The sequence below is a fragment of the Myotis myotis genome, unplaced genomic scaffold (assembly GCF_014108235.1).
Source record: "Myotis myotis isolate mMyoMyo1 unplaced genomic scaffold, mMyoMyo1.p scaffold_m19_p_28, whole genome shotgun sequence".
NCBI lineage: Eukaryota > Metazoa > Chordata > Mammalia > Chiroptera > Vespertilionidae > Myotis > Myotis myotis.
Genome location: NW_023416333.1, coordinates 186,899 through 209,463, shown reverse-complemented (window position 1 = coordinate 209,463; position 22,565 = coordinate 186,899). Strand labels below are relative to the sequence as shown.

At 43.1% G+C, this 22,565-nt stretch overlaps 1 protein-coding gene and 1 non-coding gene across 3 annotated transcripts; both read right to left on the bottom strand.

Moving 5' to 3' along the window:
- Positions 1 to 488: 488 nt before the first annotated feature.
- Positions 489 to 22,147, bottom strand: LOC118649168 (zinc finger protein 11-like). Of its 2 annotated transcripts, XM_036295977.1 has the most exons (6): positions 21,971 to 22,147; positions 19,471 to 19,621; positions 15,639 to 15,765; positions 5,362 to 5,435; positions 3,248 to 3,381; positions 3,027 to 3,168 (listed from the first exon to the last, which is right to left on the bottom strand). In XM_036295977.1, the coding sequence occupies exons 2-6, from the start codon at positions 19,483 to 19,485 to the stop codon at positions 3,093 to 3,095; spliced, it is 426 nt and encodes a 141-aa protein (XP_036151870.1). In that variant the 5' UTR covers positions 19,486 to 19,621; positions 21,971 to 22,147; the 3' UTR covers positions 3,027 to 3,092. The 2 variants fall into 2 exon arrangements, with proteins under 2 accessions (XP_036151869.1, XP_036151870.1); XM_036295976.1 differs by having other exon boundaries at positions 489 to 3,381.
- Positions 17,175 to 17,281, bottom strand: LOC118649308. The gene has a single exon (XR_004965590.1). It is a non-coding gene; the product is annotated as a U6 spliceosomal RNA (small nuclear RNA).
- Positions 22,148 to 22,565: the final 418 nt, after the last annotated feature.

The window sequence follows — 22,565 nt, the reverse complement described above, 5'->3', positions numbered from 1 at the left end:
TGTTAAGTCTGAACACAGGTTAAAGGCTTTCTCACATTTTCTACAGTTTAACGCTTACCTCTACTACAGTGGTTCTCAACTTTCCTAGTGCCATGACCCTTTAATACAGTTCCTCATGTTGTGGTAACCCCAAGCACTATTTTTGTTGCTACTTCATAACTGTAATTTTGCTGTTAGGAATCGTAATGTAAATATCTGATATGCAGGATGTATTTTCTTTTTTCTTTTTTTTAAATATATTTTATTGATTTTTCACAGAGAGGAAGGGAAAGAGATAGAAAGTTAGAAACATCGATGAGAGAGAAACATCGATCAGCTGCCTCCTGCACATCTCCCACTGGGGATGTGCCCGCAACCCAGGTACATGCCCTTGACCGGAATCGAACCCGGGACCTTTCAGTCCGCAGGCCGACGCTCTATCCACTGAGCCAAACCGGTTTCGGCGGATGTATTTTCATTGTTACAAATTGAGCATAATTAAAGCATAGTGATTAATCACAAAAACAATGTGTAATTATATCTGTGTTTTCCAATGGTCTTAGGCAACCCCTGTGAAAGGGTTGTTCGACCTTCAAAGGGGTCACAACCCACAGGTTGAGAACTGCTGCTCTACTATAAAATCTCTAATGTTCAGTAAATTTTGAGCTGTGAGTAAAGGCTACAGTCCATTCTCTGCATTTATACAGTGTCTGTTAGGAAGTCTCTAAGATAAAGTCATATCTGAATGGCTTTTAAAAGCTTTTTTACATTTTTCATATTCATAAAGCTTCTTTCCAGCATGAATTCTGTGATCTTGAGTAAATTCTCACTGCTCCTCAAGGACTTATGATACTACACACATATGTAAGACTTCACTCCAGTATGTATTCTCTGATGCTTAGTAAGTGCTGAGGAGCTGACAAAGGATTTGCCACATTCTGTACATTTATAAGGCTTCTCTCCAGTATGAACTCTCTGATGACAAGTAAGAGATGAGGACCTGGTAAAGGATTTGCCACATTCTGTACATTTATAAGGCTTCTCTCCAGTATGAACTGTCTGATGATAAATAAGGGATGAGGATGTGGTAAAGGCTTTGCCACATTCTTTACATTTATATGGCGTCTCTCCAGAATGAATTCTCTCATGTCTAGTAAGGTGTAAGGAGCAGCCAAAGGACTTGCCACATTCTCTACATTTATATGGCTTCTCTCCTGTGTGAAAGCTCTGATGTGAAGTAAGTGATGAGGAACTGGTGAAGGCTTTGCCACATTCTCTACATTTGTAAGGTTTCTCTCCTGTATGAACTCTCTGATGTCTATTAAGAGAGGAGAAATCACTAAAAGCTTTGCCACATACTCTACATTTATACGGCTTCACTCCAGTATGTACTCTCTGATGCTTAGCAAGCGCTGAGGAGCTGACAAAGGATTTACCACATTCTGTACATTTATAAGGCTTCTCTCCAGTATGAACTCTCTGATGATAAGTAAGGGATGAGGACCTGGTAAAGGCTTTGCCACATTCTCTACATTTATATGGCTTCTCTCCTGTGTGAATGCTCTGATGTGTTGTAAGGTATGAGGAACTGGTAAAGGCTTTGCCACATTCTCTACATTTATATGGCTTCTCTCCTGTGTGAACGCTCTGATGTGAAGTAAGGTATGAGGAACTGGTGAAGGCTTTGCCACATTCTCTACATTTATAAGGCTTCTCCGCAGTATGACCTCGCTGATGCCTAGTAAGATGCGAGGACTGACTAAAGGCTTTGCCACATTCTCTACATTTATAAGGTTTCTCCGCAGTATGACCTCGCTGATGCCTAGTAAGATGTGAGGACCGACTAAAGGCTTTGCCACATTCTCCACATTTATTGAGCTTTTCTCCAGTATGAACTCTCTGATGTGAAGTAAGGTATGAGGAAGTGGTAAAGGCTTTGCCACATTCTCTACATTTATAAGGTTTCTTTCCTGTATGAACTGCCTCATGTCTACAAAGAGAGGCGGACTGACTAAAGGCTTTGCCACATTCTCTACATTTATAAGGTTTCTCTCCTGTATGAACTGTCTCATGTATATAAAGTGAGCAGGACCGACTAAAGGCTTTGCCACATTCTCTACATTTATAAGGTCTCTCTCCTGTATGAACTGTCTCATGTCTACAAAGAGAGGAGGACTGACTAAAGGCTTTGCCACATTCTCTACATTTATAAGGTTTCTCTCCTGTATGAACTCTCTTATGTCTATAAAAAGAGGAGGAATCGCTAAAGGCTTTGCCACATTCTCTACATTTATAAGGTTTCTCTCCTGTATGAACTCTCTGATGTGTATTACGAGAGGAGGAAAGGCTAAAGGCTTTGCCACATTCTCTACATTTATAAGGTTTCTCTCCTGTATGACCTCGCTGATGCCTCCTAAGTTTTGTGAACCATCTAAAGGCTTTGCCACATTCTCCACATTTATGGGACTTCTCTCCAGTATGAACTCTCTGGTGCGTAGTAAGGTGTGAGAACTCTCTAAAGACTTTCCCACATTTTCTACATTTGTAGTGTTTCTCTCCATTGTGAACTTTCCGATGTTGACGCAGGTTTGAAGCGTGAAGGAATCCTTTACCACAGTCTCTACATTTATAAGGCCTATCTTCAGTATGAACACTTTGATGATAAGTAAGATTTGCATAGTTGATAGAGGATGTGCCACATTCTCTGTATTTATAAGGTTTCTCTCTAGTGTGAATTCTCTGGTGAATACTAAGAGTTGAGGGCCAGCTAAAGGCTTTGTCACATTCTGAACATTTATAAAACTTTTCACCCATGTGATTTCTATGATGTGGAGTATGTCCTGAGGACTGACTAAAGCCTTTTCCATTTTCCCTGAGTTTATAACATGTTGCAATAGTATGAATTCTTCCCTTATGTACGACAAGAGATGAATGACATTTAAAGGCTTTGCCACATACTTTACATTTGTAAGGCGTCAGTCCAGTTTGAATTTTCTGATTTAGCATACAAACTGAAGGCCAATTAGATGTTTTACCAGAATCTTTACATTTGTTAGATTTTTTTCCACTATGAATTTTTTTCACTTTATTTGTCTTGAATATTTCACTGGATATTATACCACAAGGATTCCATTTGTAAGCTTTCTCCCCAGGATGAACATTCTCTTGTTCAGTGTAATTTGGAGAATGCTGAAAAGACAAGACACATTGAATTCCTTTGTGTGTCTTCTCCACAATAGGAATAACCTCACATATTTTGTGATTGCACCTTGGGTTACAGACTCTTCCACTTTTATAATGCTCCTTTGCAAGCTCGCTTCTCCGATGACTACAATATGACTCTTGCTTAAATTCTTCCCAATTTTCATTCCACTGATAACTTCTGTCTCCATTATGTGTACTCTGGTAGTAATGGGAGATGGAAAAACCTTTACTGACAGTTATTTCATTAAACATGTACACTTGTTCCATAAAAACCATTTTGTGATACTCATTAAACTAAGATAGTTGTGTAACAAAAGCTCTCCTAATTTATTAAAAATATAGACAAGCCCTGACCGGTTTGGCTCAGTGGATAGAGCGTCGGCCTGCGGACTCAAGGGTTCCGGGTTCGATTCCGGTCAAGGGCATGTGCTTTGGCTGCGGGCACATTCCCAGTGGGGGGCGTGCAGGAGGCAGCTGATCGATGTTTCTTGCTCATCGATGTTTCTAACTATCCCTCTCCCTTCCTCTCTGTAAAAAATCAATAAAATATATTAAAAAATATATATATATAGACAAATTTAAATATAAAACAATAATTGTCAGAGGAAGAATGAATCCTTGTTTAAAAGACTGCTAGCCCTAACCTGTTTGGCTCAGTGGATAGAGTGTTGGCCTGCGGACTGAAGGGTCCCAGGCTGGATTCCAGTGAAGGGCATGTACCTTGGTTTCAGGCACACCCTCAGTAGGGGGTGTGCAGGAGGCAGCAGACGAATGTTAACCTCTCATCAATGTTTGTAACTTTCTATCCCTCTCCATTCCTCTCTGTAAAAAAAATCAATAAACTACATAAGAACAACCAAAAAAAGATTGCCAAATTGCCGAACCAGCAAGATTTGATAGTTGAGCCTTAAAGTTTGAGCCAGAACGTCGGTTCCATTCCCCATCAGGGCACAAGCCTCAAGTTCGGAATCAGTCCCCAGTGTGAGGAATGCAGGAGGCAGCCAGTCAATGATTCTCTCTCATCAAGGATATTTGCCTATCTCTCTTCATCTCCCTGCCTCTTTGAATCCAAAAAAAATATATTTTGAATAAAAAATATAATAAAGGCACTAGCTGGTTTGGCTCAGTAAATAGACCTTTGGCAAGCTGACTGAAGGGACCTGGGTTTGATTCTAGTCAAGGGCACATGCTCAAGTTGCGGGCTCCATCCTCAGTAGGGGGCATGTAGGAGGTAGCCAATCAATGATTCCCTGTCATTACTGACGTTTCCATCTCTCCCCTTTCCTCTCTGAATTCAATAAAAATATATTTAAAAGTGATAATAATCCTATATAATAAAAGCCTAATATGCTAAGTGTCCGGTCCTCTGGTCATCCATTCAACTAATCAAAGAATAATATGGTAAGGCCGCTCAACCGCTCACTAAGAGAAGCACTGACCTCCAGGGGGCAGACGCTCAGACCAGTAGGTTAGCTTGTTGCTGGTATCCGGGAGATCGGGACTAAACCAGATAGGCCGGACACACCCTGGAGCCCTCCCATGGTACCTCTACGGCTCACCAACTTCCCGCATCCATCCCCAGCCCCAATGGTGCACCGGTGGGGTCCTTGGTCTGACCTGCACCCTCTTGCAATACGGGATCCCTCAAGGGATGTCGAGAGCCAGTTTCAGCAGAATTCTGCAGGCCAGGCTGAGGGACACCACTGGTGCACAAATTTGTGCACCAGGCCTCCAGTTATAACAACAAGAACAATGATTGCCCAATTGCGCATATTTAAATTTTATAGGTATATTGTAAATCTCTACATTTTAGAAATTATTGCATGAAAGTTTAATCCCACCCTACATCTTACAAAATTCAAATGATTATTTACACTACACAACATGCGAACTCCTACTTTATCCAGATTTCCTTTCCAAGAATGCATAACATTAAAAGTTGTTTTCAACCTTCACATGCAGAAACACACTGATCTGCCAGTGTAACTCACTTTAAAGAGGAAGGTTTCCCAAATGCATAATACACTTCACCTCTTTAGGTAACAACAATTTTACTATGAGAACTGTTCCCGATTAGTTCTGTTTATACTAATAACCTCTGTTCTCATCATACTCTTCCTCAAATTCTGAGACTATCATTAAGTGTACATTATCAAAGCAACACATTTTATATCTTACCAGTATCATTTCGGAGAATAAATCTTGTATTCTGGTCTTGGGCATAAAGGCCTGGGCATCTTCAGATGACATAGCTGAAAGAAAACAAATGTTCGGTTTTCACAATCAGGTGAGTGCACTTTGAAGTTACCAGCAACTATAGGCCAAATGACATCTCTGAGTACTCCAAGAGGTAGTGAAGGGTTCAAGGAAAGCTCTAGATAGGTGCAATGAGGAAAACTCACCTCAAAGAGGGACAAAGAAGAGAAACAAAGATGGTGGCATAGGTAAACACCGGAAATTGTTGCCTCATACAGCCACTTCAAAAATACAACTAAAAGACAATATGGACATCATCCAGAACCACAGGAAGGCTGGCTGAGTGGAAATTCTACAACTAGAAGGAAAGAGAAAAGCACACTGATACTAAGAGGAGGTGCGGAAGTAAAGTGCAGAGGTACAGAAGCGCGCGGAACGGGCTGGCAACTGAGGACACAGTTGTTTTTTTCAATTGGGAGGGAGTCTCAAGCTCCCATCTGCTCTGAACTCCATTTCTGGGCAAGTCTCTGGGGACCCAGAATCATACAAGGAGAAACTGGACTGTCTGGCATCGGTTGGAACTCGAGGGCTGCTTTCTTTCAGAGGTACTTGTAGCGATTACTGGGACACTGAGACACAGGGCCTTTTAGGGTAGGACTGAGGAGCAGCCATAGCTGCTTCCTTTTCCTTGTTAATCCCCTGAGACCCCACCCCACCCAAACTGTGTGCAGAGGCTTTTGCATATGAAAGGCCTGGCCCTTGGCAATCTGAAAATTCCCTAAAAAACTTCAGCTAGGTCAGAGAGACCCAGAACTTCCAAAAGAAGGCCCAAGGCCCCACAGCAGCTTGCATTGTATCAGAGCTGGGCCTCATCTGGGAACCTCCAAACCCCAAACAAAGAAGAGGAATCTGAAGATCTCTCCAAAGCTCCTGCTGGGTAGCCTCAGGCAGAGGATAAATTAGCACCTCCTTAGAGATCCAAGAGCCAGTATACCCAGTGGTCAGAGTGAGACCATCCAGATTACAACTCCGCAGATTCATAAAGAACACACTCAGGGGGTAGACTAGGTGAGCACCAAAGACCCATTGAAGCAAGTCTTGCCCCAGAAGGGTGTCTGCAGCTCAGAAGTTCTCCCACTGCAGACACAGCTGATTCTCACAGCCAATAGGCCTGGAGGTTAATTCCTCCCAGTGATACCTACAACAATCAAGGCTTAACTACAACAAGACTGTGCACAAAGCCCACAAAGGGGTGCACCAAGAGTGTCCACCTCAGGTAATTGGGGAGGCTGAGCCACTGGGCCCTAGAGGACACCTAGCACAGAAAGCCACTCTATCAACAGAGGGAAGCATAAAAAATGCGGAGACAAAGAAACAGTTTACAAATGACAGAAATGCAGGAAAGAAAACTACTGGATATAGAGTACAAAACCACACTTTTAAGGTTTTTCAAGAATTTTCTAGAAAACGCCGATAAATTTAGTGAGACCCTCAAGAATAGTGAGACCCTCGAGGTTATGAAAAAGGACCAACTAGCAATTAAACATACACTGACTAAAACAAACAATATTATAGAGAGTTCCAACAACAGACTAGAGGATCACAAGAAATAAGTCAAGGATATGAAATATGAAGAAGCAAAAAACGCCCAACCGAATAAACAAAAAGAAAAATGAATCCGAAAATATGAAGATAGTGTAAGGAGCCTCTGGGACAACTTCAAGCGTACCAACATTCAAATTATGGGGGTGCCAGAAGAAGAGAGACAGCAAGATATTGAAAACCCATTTGAAGAAATAATGACAGAAAACTTCCCCTACCTGGTGAAAGAAATAGACTTACTAGTCCAGGAAGCGCAGAGAACCCCAAGCAAAAGGAATCCAAAGAGGACCACACCAACACACATCATTATTAAAATGCCAAGAGCAAAAGACAAAGAGAGAATCTTAAAAGCAGAAAGAGAAATACAGTCAGTTACCTACAAGGGAATACCCATAGGACTGTCAGCTGATTTCTCAACAGAAACTATGCAGACTCGAAGAGAGTGGCAAGAAATATTCAAAGTGATGAATACCAAGAACCTACAACCAAGATGACTTTACCCAGCAAAGCTATCATTCAGAATTGAAGGTCAGATAAAGAGCTTCACAGATAAGAAAAAGCTAAAGGAGTTCATCACCACAAAACCAGGATTATATGAAATGCTGAAAGATATCCTTTAAGAAAATGAAGAAGAAGAAAAAGGTAAAGATATAAATTATGAACAACAAATACACATCTATCAACAAGTGAATCTAAAAATCAAGTAAATAATCTGATGAACAGAATAAACTGGTGAATATAATAGAATCAGGGGCATAGAAAGGAGTGGACTGAATATTTTTGGGGGGGAAAATGGTGTGGGGGGTGTGGGAAGAGACTGGACAAAAATCGTACAGCTATGGATGAGGACAGTGGAGGGGGGTAAGGGCAGAAGGTGGGGTGGGAACCCGGTGGAGGGGAACTATGGGAGGAAAAAGGAGGAACAACTGTAATAATCTGAATAATAAAGATTTGATTTAAAAAAAAGGATATATGCATCTCTATCTTCATAGCAGCACAATTTACAATAGCTAAGATTTACAATCAGCCTAAATGCCCATCAGCAGATGAATGGATTAAAAAACTTTGGCACCTCTACACAATGGAATGCTATGCTGCTGTAAAAGGGAAGGAACTCCTACCATTTGCAACAGCATGGTTGGAGCTGGAGAGCATTATGCTAAGTGAAATAAGTCAGAGAAAGATAAATATCACATGCTCTCACTCATTTGTGGATTATAATGAAGAACATAAACCAATGAAGAAAAACAGATGTAGAGACAGAGAAGCATCGATCAGATGCTCAAAACCCAGAGGGAAGGTAGGGGAGGGTGGGGGTGAGGAGGAGAGATCAACCAAAGGACTTGTATGCATGCATATAAGCACAAGTGATGGATGTGGACAACAGGGGGCGAGGATGAGGGCAGGATTGGGTGAGATCAGAGGACATGGGGGAATAAGGACACATTTGTAATATCTTAATCAATAAAGGGGAAAAAAAAGATAGGTAAGAATTCCTGACATTTATTTGTGGTCAATAAATAATAAAAAACATAAAGCACATATGTACATACGTCAAAATGACGGAGCTTTTTTTTAAATAAATAAATGGGAGATGGTGATGTAACAACAACAAAAAAAAAAAAAAAAAAAGAGGGACAAAGAGTTGCTTACATTTGCCAATCATAACTGCTCACACCCCCTGCCACACAATGGCCATATTATAAAAACACTCCCAATTCCCAGTTTCTTCACTGAGGAGACAGAGATGAGGGAAGTGCATGTTCAATCATCTCCCTGTTTTGAAGCATACTGAATAACAAGCGTCTGTTGTGCACGACACAGAGTGCAAACAGAATTGCGATACACGGTGAGTGCCTTGCAGTGGCCGATAGAAAGACACAATGAGAAATTGTTTGAGCACCACAAAGAATGTGATACTGAAAGATATATATCAAGCCTGAAAGATACAGTGGGTCTGAGAAAGAAACAGAGAACATTTCCAACTGGGAAATTAAAGAGACGACCAAACCAAGAATAAAGATCCTGAAAATAGTGTTGACCGAAAGTAGAATTTGTTCCACAGATGGTTATTAGTTTCCTCCTATAGAAAGCATGTTCAAAAGCCTGCTACTTTACCATTTAGGAATCTCAACAAAAGATATCACGTCATGAAAAAAAACAAAACAGGAAAAGTATACCATCAGTAAAATAAAATAAATGTAGTCAAACTGGCACTACATTAATGGAAATATATCAATTACCTCAAAAAGGAATGGAAAAGCTTAAAGGCAAAAAGGAGAAAAAAGAAACCTATAAAAAATCACCAAAATATTATATAACCAAAATAAAAATATAATGCAAAAGTACTTTATAAATACCACACCAAAGGGGGATATTGAAATAACTTATACCTGAATTAAAAATACAGTAGAATCATGAATGAAAGACGTGACCAACTCAAAACATCAAAAAATTTGCCTGGAAGCGGTGACTCAGTGGTTGAATTTCAACCTATGAACTAGGAGGTCACAGTTTGGTTCCAAATCAGGGCACAGGTCTGGGTTTAAGGCTCAATCCCTGACCGTACAGAAAACAGCCGATCAATGATTCTCTCTCTTCACTGATGTTTCTATCTCTCTCTCCCTCTCCTTTCCTCTCTGAAATCAATAAAGATACATTTAAAACACAGTAATTAAATAATCAAAGAATTTGTACAGAAATCATTACAATTTTAATTCATTAACATTTTGATTCAGAGAAGCCAACAAACACGTGGAAATGTGAACAGAATTTAAGGAAGTCCTAAGATACTAACAAATTGACCACCAAGGAAACCCCATAGTGACAGAATAGTGAAAACCAATAGGTAGCTAATATAAAAAATTAATCGTTTAAGATCCTGACAATTGGAGAAAGCGACATACAAATGCAAGCAGCTCATGAATTCGAACTAGAATGAATATAAACATGAGAACAGATAAGAAACAATAAAAATATCATGCATCCCAGAACACTATCTGAAAACATATAAAAAATAATTGCTCATGGAAAAGACAGCTCCTCTAAGATCATTCGGGGTCTCTAAGCAGAAATATATTGCAGCAAAAAAGGGCATGAAAGAAAACATGGAACTGATAAGTGAACAAAAACCACCCAACAAGAATACTGACAAAACAGATGATAAACAATGGAGAGGAAACAACTCTTTCAGCTCCAAAACTTTCTCTTTAATAGTACCTCTCGCCAGAACCGGTTTGGATCAGTGGATAGAGCGTCGGCCTGTGGACTCAAGGGTCCCAGGTTCGATTCCCGTCAAGGGCATGTACCTTGGTTGCGGGTACAACCCCAGTGCGGGGCGTGCAGGAGGCGGCTGATGGATGTTTCTCTCTCATCGATGTTTCTGACTCTCTATCCCTCTCCCTTCTTCTCTGTAGAAAATCAATAAAACATATTTTTTTAAAAAAATAGTACTTCTCATTATTAGACCTGCCCTATTACAAATCCGTAAGAAATATACTTCCGGAGGCAATTTAAAGATTCTACACAACACTAACATGAACAAATAAAGATGCCTTGTATGTGGAAAAATATACAGAAATATAAAATTTATGGTGTTCTATTAAAGAAACACGTATCACTTTTTTTTTTTTTTATAATTTTTATTTAATATATTTTATTGATTTTTCACAGAGAGGAAGGGAGAGAGATATAGAGTTAGAAACATCGATGAGAGAGATACATCGATCAGCTGCCTCCTGCACATCTCCCACTGGGGACGTGCCTGCAACCCAGGTACATGCCCTCGACCGGAATCGAACCTGGGACCCCTCAGTCCGCGGCCAACGCTCTATCCACTGAGCCAAACCGGTCTCGGCAGAAACACGTATCACTTTGATTTCTCTTGTGGAACTTTAGAAAATAAAAGTAATTGTTCGACCTGAGTGGCTCAGTAGTTAAGAGTCTATCTGTGAACCAGGAGGTCACAGGTTGATTCTTGGTCAGGGCACATGCCTGTATTCTGGGCTCCTTCCCAGTGTGGGGTGTGCAGGAGGCGGTCAATTAATGATTTTCTCTTATCATGGATGTTTCTCTCTCTCTCCCCATCTCCTTCTTCTCTAAAATAACATAAAAAATGAATTTTTTAAAAATAAAAAATACATAAAAGGAATAAAATCTCAAATCTCTTCTATAAGACAAACATTAAAGATATTGTGATATCAACTTATGTGGGTACATGGGTAGAAATGGCAACCAGCAGAGATTTCATGAAATTGACAGTATGGTTTAAGGAACATTGTTATAACATTAAGATATTTAAAGTACTTCCATAGTGACAAAAGATAAAAAAAAAAAAAGAAAACAAATAAAATGATCTCTGCTAAGAGGTGACAGAATTCTGTATTGGAAATCACAGACTCCACATTCTAAAAATATATATACATATATAGATAGATAGATAGATAGATAGATAATGATATATAGATGCATATATAATTCACTTCTCAAAACATGGTATATAAAACCAACCAAATAAGTTACCTCTATCCCTACTAAAAGTAGGTCCCGTTCAATAGGCCATGAACCAAAATGAACTCAGCATGCATTAACAACTAAAATATCAGAACTAAAACCATGAAAACACTGGAAGAAGGCATAGTCAATGAACTTTACCATCACTCTTAAAAATACTGGTTTGCATATATCTTCCTAGGCATAACAAAGTAGCTAAAAAATAAAGAAATGAGACTACAAAAGAGTAAGTTTGGCATACCAATAGAAACCACAATATAACAACCACCACAAAAACCCAGCAACGTTACATCCTCAAAAGCTAAAGATCCAAAATATCCAGTGGGACCTTGATTTAAGAGTTTAATTCTATCCGTTACGGAGCTCTTAACTCAAATTACTCGTATGTCAAATCAGGCTGATGTTGTGGCGTTCACTGTGACATTCGCTGTGCCAACTAGCGGTGGGGTATCTGAAGCTACCCCAACTAGCGGTGGGGTATCTGAAGCTGGCTCGTAACCCGAATTTTAGCTCGCAACTCAAAGCAAAAAATCAGCTGAGAGATGGCTCGTATCTCTAAAAACTCGTTAGTCGGGACACTCGTAAGTCAAGGCCCCACTGTATAAGGGACTCACACAATTTACCACCAAAAGGACAAACAACATGATTGAAATATGGACAACGGACCTGATCGGCCATTTCCTAAACAGGACATAAAGATGCACAATAAACATACTGGTATTTAATGACATTCAACTCCCTTCAGCATCAGAGAAATGAAAATGGACACCATGGAATACCACCAAACACCTAACAAGATGCCAATCATCCATAATCAAGAGAGGGTGGTCAGCTTAGGGAAGTTGGCTGTGGAAGCACACTGACCACCAGGGGCAGTTCCTGCGTTAAGTGTCTGACCCCTGGTGGTCAGTGTGTTGTCATAGCAACCGGTGGACCAGGCATAAGGGTTGCTAGGGCTGTGATATGTAGATTAGTGGAGCCACTCACAAAACATGATGGAGTGTTTTCCAATACTTACAGACAAGTACCAGTTAACACAGCGATTCCATTTCTGGCGATTTATACAGAGAACATGAATAAAAACAGATATACCCACCCATATATGCTTTGTACCACTATTTGCAATAGTGAAGATATCAGACTGGAAAAAAAGGACTATTTTTTGAATGATGCTTGAGCATTTGAAATAAAAGATTTCATTTGATTTGGCATGTAAGGCGACAAAATTTATAACTCATCTCCTTCAAGACGTGACTCACTATGTGTTTATTCCAGAAATGACACAGTACCTGCAAATATAACTTTCATATTATTGAATATAAAACTACATTAAATCAAAGAACAAGTATATATTGTCCGCTTGGGAGTTTGACCTGGAGTGCGGGAGTTTGATTGCTTGCCATGACATGCCCTAACCACTATGGGGCGGTGCGAAACATGGCAGGAGACCAGCAGAGGTGGTGGGGCTCTGAGGGAGCGAGGTAAAGAGGAGGCCGGAGGGCCAGGCCTAGGAACCCTACCCATGCACAAATGTTGTGCACCAGGCCTGTAGTATATATATGATATATTAATTAAAAAGTCAACATGTACAGGTCAATTGTGCAAAATAGACAAAGAAGTCTTCACACTCAACATTGACAAAACAACCTGAAAAGGAAATGTACATTATAACAATGAGAAGGAACAAAGAGAAAAGGCAAGCAACACTAAACCACCATTGAACAGATCAGAATCTAGAACACCGACCCTACCAAATGCCTTTGTGATTTGGAGCAACTGGAACTCCAATCACTGCTGCTGAAAATGCCAAATGCTACAGACCCTTGGGGAGACGGTCTGGAGGTGTTTTTTTTTTTTTTTTTAATATATTTTATTGATTTTTTACAGAGAGGAAGGGAGAGAGATAGAGAGTTAGAAACATCGATGAAAGAGAAACATCGATCAGCTGCCTCCTGCACGCCCCCCATGGGGGATGTGCCCGCAACCCAGGTATATGCCCTTGACCGGAATCGAACCTGGGACCCTTCAGTCCGCAGGCCGACGCTCTACCCACTGAGCCAAACCGGTTTTGGCGGTCTGGAGGTTTTTATAAAACTAACTATACGCTCGCCATGGGATTCACTAATCGGGCTCCTTACCATTAAACCAAAGAGTTAAGCCTTTTATCTACACCAGTGATGGCGAACCTATGACACGTGTGTCAAAAGTGACACGCAAACTCATGTTTTTGGTTGATTTTTCTTTGCTAAATGGCATTTAAATATGTAAAATAAATATCAAAAAATATAAATCTTTGTTTTACTATGTTTGCAAATATCATAAAACTTCTATATGTGACACGGCATCGGAGTTAAGTTAGGGTATTTCAAAATGCTGACACGCCGAGCTTAAAAGCTTCACCATCACTGATCTACACAAAAGCCTACCAGGAGGCTTTTTATTCATAATTTACAAAATTTGGAAGCAATGAAGAGGTCTGTCAACATATGAATGGATAAATACACTGAAGGTTGCACAATGATGTCTTACTCACTACTATCCTATCTACTAAAGAGGGAATGTGGTAATTGACCCTCATGCTGTCGCAAACATGATGGCACCCACAGCCAATAAGGAGGGAATAAGCTAATTGGGTGCCATGCCCTCAAAGATGGTGGCGCCCACATCCACAAGATGGTCGGGAGGGGAGGGCAGTTGTGGGCGATCAGGCCAACAGGGGAGGGCAGTTAAAGGCGACCAGGCCAGCAGGGGTGGGCTGTTAGGAACAACCAGGCCTGCAGGGGAGGGCAGTTAGGAACGACCAGTCCGGCAGGGAAGGTAGTTAGGGGTGACCAGGCTGGTAGGGGAGGGTAGCTGCGGGTGATCAGGTCGACAGGGTAAGGCCGTCAGGGTCGACCAGGCCATCAGGGGAGGGCAGTTAGAGGCAACCGGGCCATCAGAAGAGAGCAGATGGGGACGACCGGGCTGTCAAGGGAGGACAGTTGAGATCAACCGAGCGGGCAGGGGAGGGCAGTTGGGGACGACCGGGCCAGAAGGGGAGCAGTTAGGCATCAATCAGGCTGGCAGGAGAGTAGTTAGGGAGTGATTAGGCTGGCTGGCAGGCAGAAGCAGTTAGGGGCAATCAGGCAGGCAGACAGGCGAGTGATTGGGAGCCAGCAGTCCTGGATTATGAGAGAGATATGCAGTACCCGTTTAGGCCTGATCCCTATGGGATTGGAACGAAACTGGCAATCAGACAACCCCCAAGGGGTCCCAGATTGGAGAGAGTGCAGGCTGGGCTGAGTAACACCCTCCCCCAGGTGCATGAATTTCGTGCACCAGGAATCTAGTAAAGAAATAATACATCAAGTCTTGAAAAGATATGATAGAAGCCTAGATAAATAGAACTAAGTGAAAGAATCCAATCTGCTTGCACAGGTAGCCCAGTTGCTTAGAGGACTGTACCGATATAACCAAGTTGTAGGTTTGATCTCTGGTCAGGGCACATACAAAAACATCAACTAAGGCCCAGCTTAAGTTTCTCTCTCCCTCTAATTCTTCCTTCTACCATGAATTCAATAAAATCTTAGAAAATAAAAGAAAATGGAGTGTGAATTTTGATAAAGGCTTTTCCATTTCCAATCCAGGTTGTCCTATGGCCAGAAGACATGGTGGAATGTTAGAATATTCTAGAAAATGATTTCCTAAAATATCATTTTCTGATAGTACCTTAATTAGTGTACACAACATGTAAAGTGTGCAAACTCTGAGTTCCTAATTCACAGATATCACAAAGTTTTGCTTTTCTCTCCCAAGGATCACCAATTTGTTACTCTTTTAAAAAATATATATTTTTATTGCTTTCAGAGAAAAATGGAGAGGGAACGAGAGATAGAAATATCAATGATGAGAGAGAATCATTGATTGGTTGCTTCCTGCACGCACCTGACTGGACCCAGGCATTGGTCCTTGACCAGAATCAAACCAGGGACCATTCAATCTGCAGGCCGGCCCTCAATCCATTGAGCCCAACCAGCTGGGGCTCAATTTGTTCCTTGAGAGCATGAATCTAACACAAAAAGCAAAAGCCCCTAGAGATGTTAATATAATAAAGGAAACAAAGTCCTGAGGGTTGAGAAGGAACTCGGGAAGGAAGTCATCCTCACCCACGGAGACCAGGTTGCTGTAGTTCTCCAGCATCACATCCAGGTACAATTTCCGCTGAGCTGGGTCCAGGCATTCCCACTCCTCCTGAGAGAAATCTATGGCCACATCCATGAAGGACAACCGTTCCTGAAAGAAAAGACAGTTAACAAGAGGTCACGAGAAGAGTTCATAATGTCACCCAACATGAAAACAGTGTTAGGAGAAGAGGTTATGACCGTAGGGGGTATCCTGAACTATAAAGTAAGATCACTTTGCCCCAGTAATATTCTCTGATGTGTTTTCTAACACTGACACATGAGGATGACAAGCGTCCACAAATCCACAGTACAGATTTTCCTTTACGGGAAAATAAAGTAAAATTAAGGCATGGAGACAGGTTTATAAATTTCTGAAGGCTGCATTTACATCGTTCAGGGTCAGTGAAGTATATTTCTCAGCAGGAAATGTCACGCTGGTTGGAAGTATACAGAGTTCTTCTCAAGTGTGAAGCAGACCACAAGGAAACGAATTTCTATAAAAATACAAACTCTGATCCAAGTTCTGAGATGGGCCCTGTATTTCCACATGTGTAACAAGCTCACTTTTTACTTGTGATGCTAATGTTTCCCCATCATGTGCCAGACTTCTGAATATACAGAAAAAGAAAACACAAGGAAAAATTCATATAGAACTTTGAACTAAAAGGGTTTGTTAATGGAATCCAGTTTTCATGAAATAGGACTCATAGGAACCTCAATGCTATTTGGAAATTTATTTTGAGTAATCTTAAAACAAGATTATTCTCCCTGGACCAGCAGGTGTGGCTCTGTTGCGTGCTGACCGGTACAATGATTGGTCACTCACTCCATTCCGGGTCTAGAAACACGACCAGGTTGCAGTCAGTATCCCCAGTGTGGGGTGTACAGAAGGCAGCCGGTCAATGATTCTCTCTCTTCACTAATGTTCTATCTATCTCTACCTCTCATTTCCTCCCTGAAATCCATAAAAATATACTGGTACATGGAAAAAAACACAAAGAAAACACAGCTAAAATAACGCTAACAGTTTAGGTACAGAGACACATTTTACAACTATGAAATCAAGATGGTTTAGTGACTGCATAAATCTCATGAATCTATTTGTGTATGATCCCCTTTGTATTTTATAAACACAATAAGGAGAAAAGATAAAAATAGAAAACAAGTTAGACTATTGTTTTCCTTTGTGTGCTTGTACATCCTCCCATGAGAAGATATTTTCCATTGACTTTTTAAGAGTGGAAGGCAGGAAGGTAGAGGCGGGAAAAGAAGAGGGAGAGAGGAAGAGGGGGAGGGAGAGGGATAGAAATAGAGGGGGAGGAGAGAGAGAGGAGAGAGAAAGAACAATGTGAAAGAGAGAGAAACATCGTACCAGCCTAGGGGAACTAATTTTTCTTATTAGTACATTTCTTTCAAAATTTTTATGTATCATTAGTGGAGAGCTATGTTGTAGAAATTTAATGAAACCGAAGATACATTAATAATGTCATTCTTTTTTTTTTTTTTTTTTCTCTTTTAAAAAATATGGAACGCTTCACAAATTCGCGTGTCATCCTTGCGCAGGGGCCATGCTAATCTTCTCTGTATCGCTCCAACACTAGTATATGTGCTGCCGAAGCGAGCACAATAATGTCATTCTTGATCTCACTCATTTATGGATAATAAAGACCATTATAAACTTATGAACAAAAATAGATACAGAGGCAGAGCTGCCTCGAACAGACTGTCAAACTACAGCGGGAAGGCCGGGGAGGGTTGAGGGTGGGAGGGGGGGGTAAGAGATCAACCGAAGGACTTGCATGCATGCATATAAGCATAACCAATGGACATAAGACACTGGGGGTTAGGGGAGGCCGGGGGATTGTCAAGGGCGGGGGGGAAAAAAAAGGAGACATATGTAATACTCTTTGTAATATTTTAAGCAATAAAAAAAAATAATGTCATTCTTGAAAACTTTTTATTTATTTATTTTATTATTATTTTTTAAAAATATATTTTATTGATTTTAGAGAGGAAAGGAGAGGAGGAGAGAGAAACATCAATGATGAGAGAGAATCATTGATTGGCTGCCTCCTGCACACCCCCTCCCTCCCCCCCCACTGGGGATGGAGCCCGCAACCCAGGCATGTGCCCTTCGCCAGAATCAAACCCGGGACCCCTCAGTTCCCAGGCCGACGCTCTATCCATTGAGCTAAACCAGCTAGGGCGAAAACTTTTTAGAAAATACAAGAAATGATAGTGTAGGGCACTGGTTCTCAACCTTCCAAATGCCGCAAACCTTTAATACAGTTCCTAATGTTGTGGTGACCCCCAACCATAAAATTATTTTTGTTATTACTTCATAACTGTAATTTTGCTACCGTTATGAATTGTAATGTAAATACCTGATATGCAGGATGTATTTTTCATTGTTACAAATTAAAAATAATTAAAGCATAGTGGTTAATCACAAAAACTGTATGTAATTATATATGTTTTCCGATGGTCTTAGGCGACCCGAGAAAGGGTCGTTCGACCCCCAAAGGGGTCGCGACCCACAGGTTGAGAACCGCTGGTGTAGTGTATGTCTCTCATGTGAGTATAGTATATAAGGAAAATGTAAAGAATCAAGGCCTAATTGTTTAAAGCTCCCATGAAAAAGCCAATGATCTGTAGGAAATAAAAGTCATTCATTTTCCAAAGCAAACGCAAACTAACAAGAGGGACATTTCCAGATGTGAAGTGATGGTCTTTGCACAATTTTCATTAAATCGCTACTACAAAAAAAAAAAAAAAAAATTTCGCTACTACACCCTTGTTCCTGAGAAAGGGAGACTATTAACTCTACAGTGAGGGAAGCACCTCTGCCATCAGATGGACTGAGACAATGGGCATCAGGTGACTGAGGCACAAGGATGGTCAGGTCACTACTGCTGTGACATTACTGCCAAAAATACCTCAATAAATAAATATGTGGAAATGATTACAAATAAACATTAGTTTTTGCAAGTGCCAATCCACCTGTGCCTCTCATGCTCTGTAAGCTAACAGTGCATTTACCTACCAAGTCTCTCGTACTATAATAATGAGCAAGTCTCTTCTATTTGCCCTTTTTTCCAGAACTTTCTGAGCTATTCTGAGCAGTCAGATGTGCAGCTTCTTACCCCTCATCTATAGCTGATGCTGCAGCCACATGAAACTAAAACCTACATTTGCCTTCTTCACTGATACCTCAGCCTCTAACAAGAGGGACATTTCCAGCCTCTGACCCCATCCCAATAGGGATGTTAGACATGGCTGCCTTCCAAGTTTGATCTGTCACAAAAGGGACATTTTGAGTAGTTGAAAGTCACTGATTAAAGGTAGGAATGCTTCCTGACCTGGGGAGGGTGACAAAATGCATGCAGACAAGGCTCTGGCACAATGGAGGGAGTATAACCCAGACAGTGTGTCTGAGAGGTAGAGGGCTGATCTATGAACCAGGGGGGCAGGCTTCGATTCCTCGTCAGGGCACACTCCAGCCTTCCAACTTCATACTCAGTGCATGCAGGAGGCAGCTGACCCATGATTCTCTAACCTAATTGATGTTTCTCTCTCTCTCTCCCTCTCCTTTCCATTCTGAAAGCAATTAAAAATATATTTTAAAAAGACAGGAAAAACACACAAAAAAAGAAAGAGAAATATAGAAACTGCTGACATTGACTGTGTTGAATAAAGTAATAAAATAAGGAAAGAAAACCAACCTGCAAAGACAAAAACATCACAGTAGAGAAATAAATCACCAGATGACAGAGGAAAAAGAAACACAGCCTGTGACCCAGGACACATCCTTTACCTGAGAAGCAGCCATTTGGTCTTGGTCCTGGTCCTGATCGGGGTCGGGGAAGTTTTCTCAGGTGACACTATGTTGAAGGGTCACAGAATGTGCCTTCAAAGACGTCAGCTCAGCCTGTTAATCAGCTCCCCTCACTCACAGTCAGAAGGACCTGGAAATGAGGAAAAGGCCAACTCTCCTGTCTTTGGTCACAGCAGAGACAGGAACAATGAGCCCCTACATGGAGAGCACACTGTGAGGTGTTTTATTTTGTCTTCATGTGTCTCTCCTCCAAAAGATACCCACAAACTCCTACAGAAATGAGGTGAGCTGCTGTCCTGACGGCGGAAGCCAAACAGAGCACCCCCTTATCTCCCCTGAACAAAGCCTGCTCCCCACTTTCACAAAGGCATCCTGCACCCCTCCTGCTATCCCTGTCCTCACCTTCCAAACACCTGGAGGCCCTCAGTAACCAAGGATGCCCCAGTCAGAGCAGCTGTCTAACTCTATGGGGGAAAGTGTACCTGAGGGGATTTCTTTAAGCTCCTCAGGGATCTGAGAAGACCCAGAGGATTTATTTCAGGATGTTTTCAAATAATAAATAGTCAGACATAGAAAAAGTAAATCCACAGAACACACACACACACACCACACAGCAACAAAGCTAAGGCTTTAAATAGTCCTGAAAAAAAAGGATCAAATGGTGACAGACACAGGTCACTTCCTCGTTGCATCCCAGGAAATGACAAGGGACCCATGACCAACAGATAAGTCTCACCCCTCTGAGTGAATAATGGTTGCAATTGGAAACAAATCATTATAAAATTCCCAAGCCCTTATAAGCTGGAGATTTATAATTCTCATTCAATCTGTATGACTGAGACAATCCACCTGTTAAATTAAATGTAAAAAGGCACCTAAGCAGCCTAACTCAGTGACCTAGATTCCTAGTCAGGGCGAATGGTCAGGTTGCAGGTTTGATCCCCAGTGAGGGGCTAGCAGGAGGAAGCTGACTGTCTGTGGATCTGTCTCTGTCTCTTGCTCCCTTTCTCTCCACTGTGGTCCTTTCCTGTGTCCCCCCTCCCCTGCTCTTTCTCCCCTTTTCTGTCTGTCCATCCTACACCTGGACCATGAAACTCCTCAAACCTACTTCCCTTCAGGGGCTCTTTCTCCTGGTCTCTGAGGCTCCATCTCCACACACATCTGCGTCTGCTTCTGCGTCTGCGTCTTCCCCTCCCCACGCCCGTGGCCCCTCTGCTGCCTGTTCCAGTCTGTCCGCTCCCACAGCTGCTGAGTCAGTGCTGCTCCCTCTGCTCCCTCATCCCTGAGCCCCCCTTTCTGTCCCTGCACTCGCTCCCCAACTCTTCTCCTCTGAACCAGAGTCTCTGTCTCAAGAGCCTCCTCCTGTGGGTCCCCACTTCTGCTCCCCAGTGTTGTGGACCAACATTCACGAGAATAAGACCACCGACTCCAATTAGGTCTTAAACAGCAAGCGAGGATTTACTGAGCTGGCCAGCGACTACAGTTACAGCACCCTGCCGAAGCAGAGGCTTAACTGCAGAGCAGACTACAGGAGTTATATTTTATTATTAAATTCTGTGCAGGCCCAGAGAAAAATGTGTCTTTCAAATTCTGGGGCCCCGAATATGGAGGAAACTCTCTTTATTTGTATTTTTCCTGTCCTTTGTCTCCCAAATTTGGAATGAGACTTCCGGGCCTTCTGAGAAAGAAGGCCTATGTGCTGGGAAGGGGCCATGAGACCATATCTCAAGGCCTGGCCTGATGTCAGTACCTTCCTATCTGTGTGCTCTAGGAACAGACAACACAGCATGACCCTCTGGCCAAAGCGCCAGATATGCAGCCCAGCACAACCAGGACCCTCTCCCTCTCACCCCCCTTCCTCTCTCTGGGTCCCCCTCCTCCCTGTGTCTCCACTTCCTTCCTCCTCAGGCCACTTTCCCGAGTGACCCCCTCACTCCTACCGTCGCCGTCCAGTCCCCCACACACACCCCATGGGCCCCTCTCTGTGGACCCCTCGCTGCCCTTCCTCCCGCCCTCGTGTCTGTCTCTCACTCCCTCTCTGACCCCCCAGCCTGGGCCCCCGCCCCCCGCAGTCACCGCGCCCACAAAGCCCCTCCCTGCGGGCAGGTCGCCTCTTCAGGGGACACCGCGTCCTTCCCCTGAGCCCCCCTCATGGACACTGTGCTCCCCGGGCAGGCAGACCCCTTATTAAATGGGGGTGGGCCTAGGAGGGGGGTGCAGACCCCCAGGACAGGAGCCATCCGGGCTGTTTGGGCGGAAAGCGCCGGGCGGGGGGAGGGGCAAAAAGGGCGGGAACCCCCTGAGCCAGACTCTCAGCCCCGCGGGGAGGACCGGCGGCCCCGGGAACGGTTTTCAGCGGGAAAACCGCGCGGCAGGCGGTGGCCACAGCCACAGGCGGAGAGACCCCGGGCCGGGGCCTCCGTTTCCTCCCAAAGGAACGTGGCGCCCGCACCGCGCAGCCTCCCGGGACCGGACTCACCGCTGAGAGGGGCTCCGGGGCGGGGACCCCAACAAGGACTTCAGCGCCGGCAGCGCCCTCAGCCTTCCCTGCGGGGAGGGGGACGGGGAGCGTCAGCTTTAAAGACAAACACCCTCCTCAGGGGGAACCGCCACCTTCCCCTCCACGGCCGCTTCCGCGTCTGCAAGGAACTGCGCATGCGCCTCTCTGCGGGGTGGGCGGGGCCAGAGCGAGCGACTCCGCGATGGGGGCGGGACCGAGCCTGGCCGCGGGGCCTGTGCAGGGACAGAGGGAGGGAGGGCGGGGCAGGAGGGAGTGGGTAGCCTAGACTTTTTTGCACAGCTGGGCGCTGAGGGCTGATGTACCCAGAGGCAACATAAGAACTGCCCTCCCCCTAACTCACTGGTGAAATCTCCTCCCTGGACTCCCTTGACCAAATCCTGCCTCCCCGCCTCTTGACCAACGCCTGCACCGCACCCTCACCCTTTCCTGCACACTTCTACCCTAAAGGAAACCTAGTCACCCTTCAGGGCTGACACCAACACACTGGTCTCAGGCCGTGGTGAGAGAATACAATGCAATTTCCTAAAGTCTCACCACGTCTCTGCTGCTGGCT

What these genes read in the sequence shown, in the direction of transcription:
- LOC118649168 (XM_036295976.1), bottom strand. An exon ending in CAGCAACCTGGTCTCCGTGG is followed by an intron (nt 5,436 to 15,638) that starts GTGAGGATGACT and finishes GTTTTCTTTCAG; the next exon opens with CTATGTCATCTGAAGATGCC. An exon ending in TATTCTCCGAAATGATACTG is followed by an intron (nt 3,382 to 5,361) that starts GTAAGATATAAA and finishes CATTACTACCAG; the next exon opens with AGTACACATAATGGAGACAG.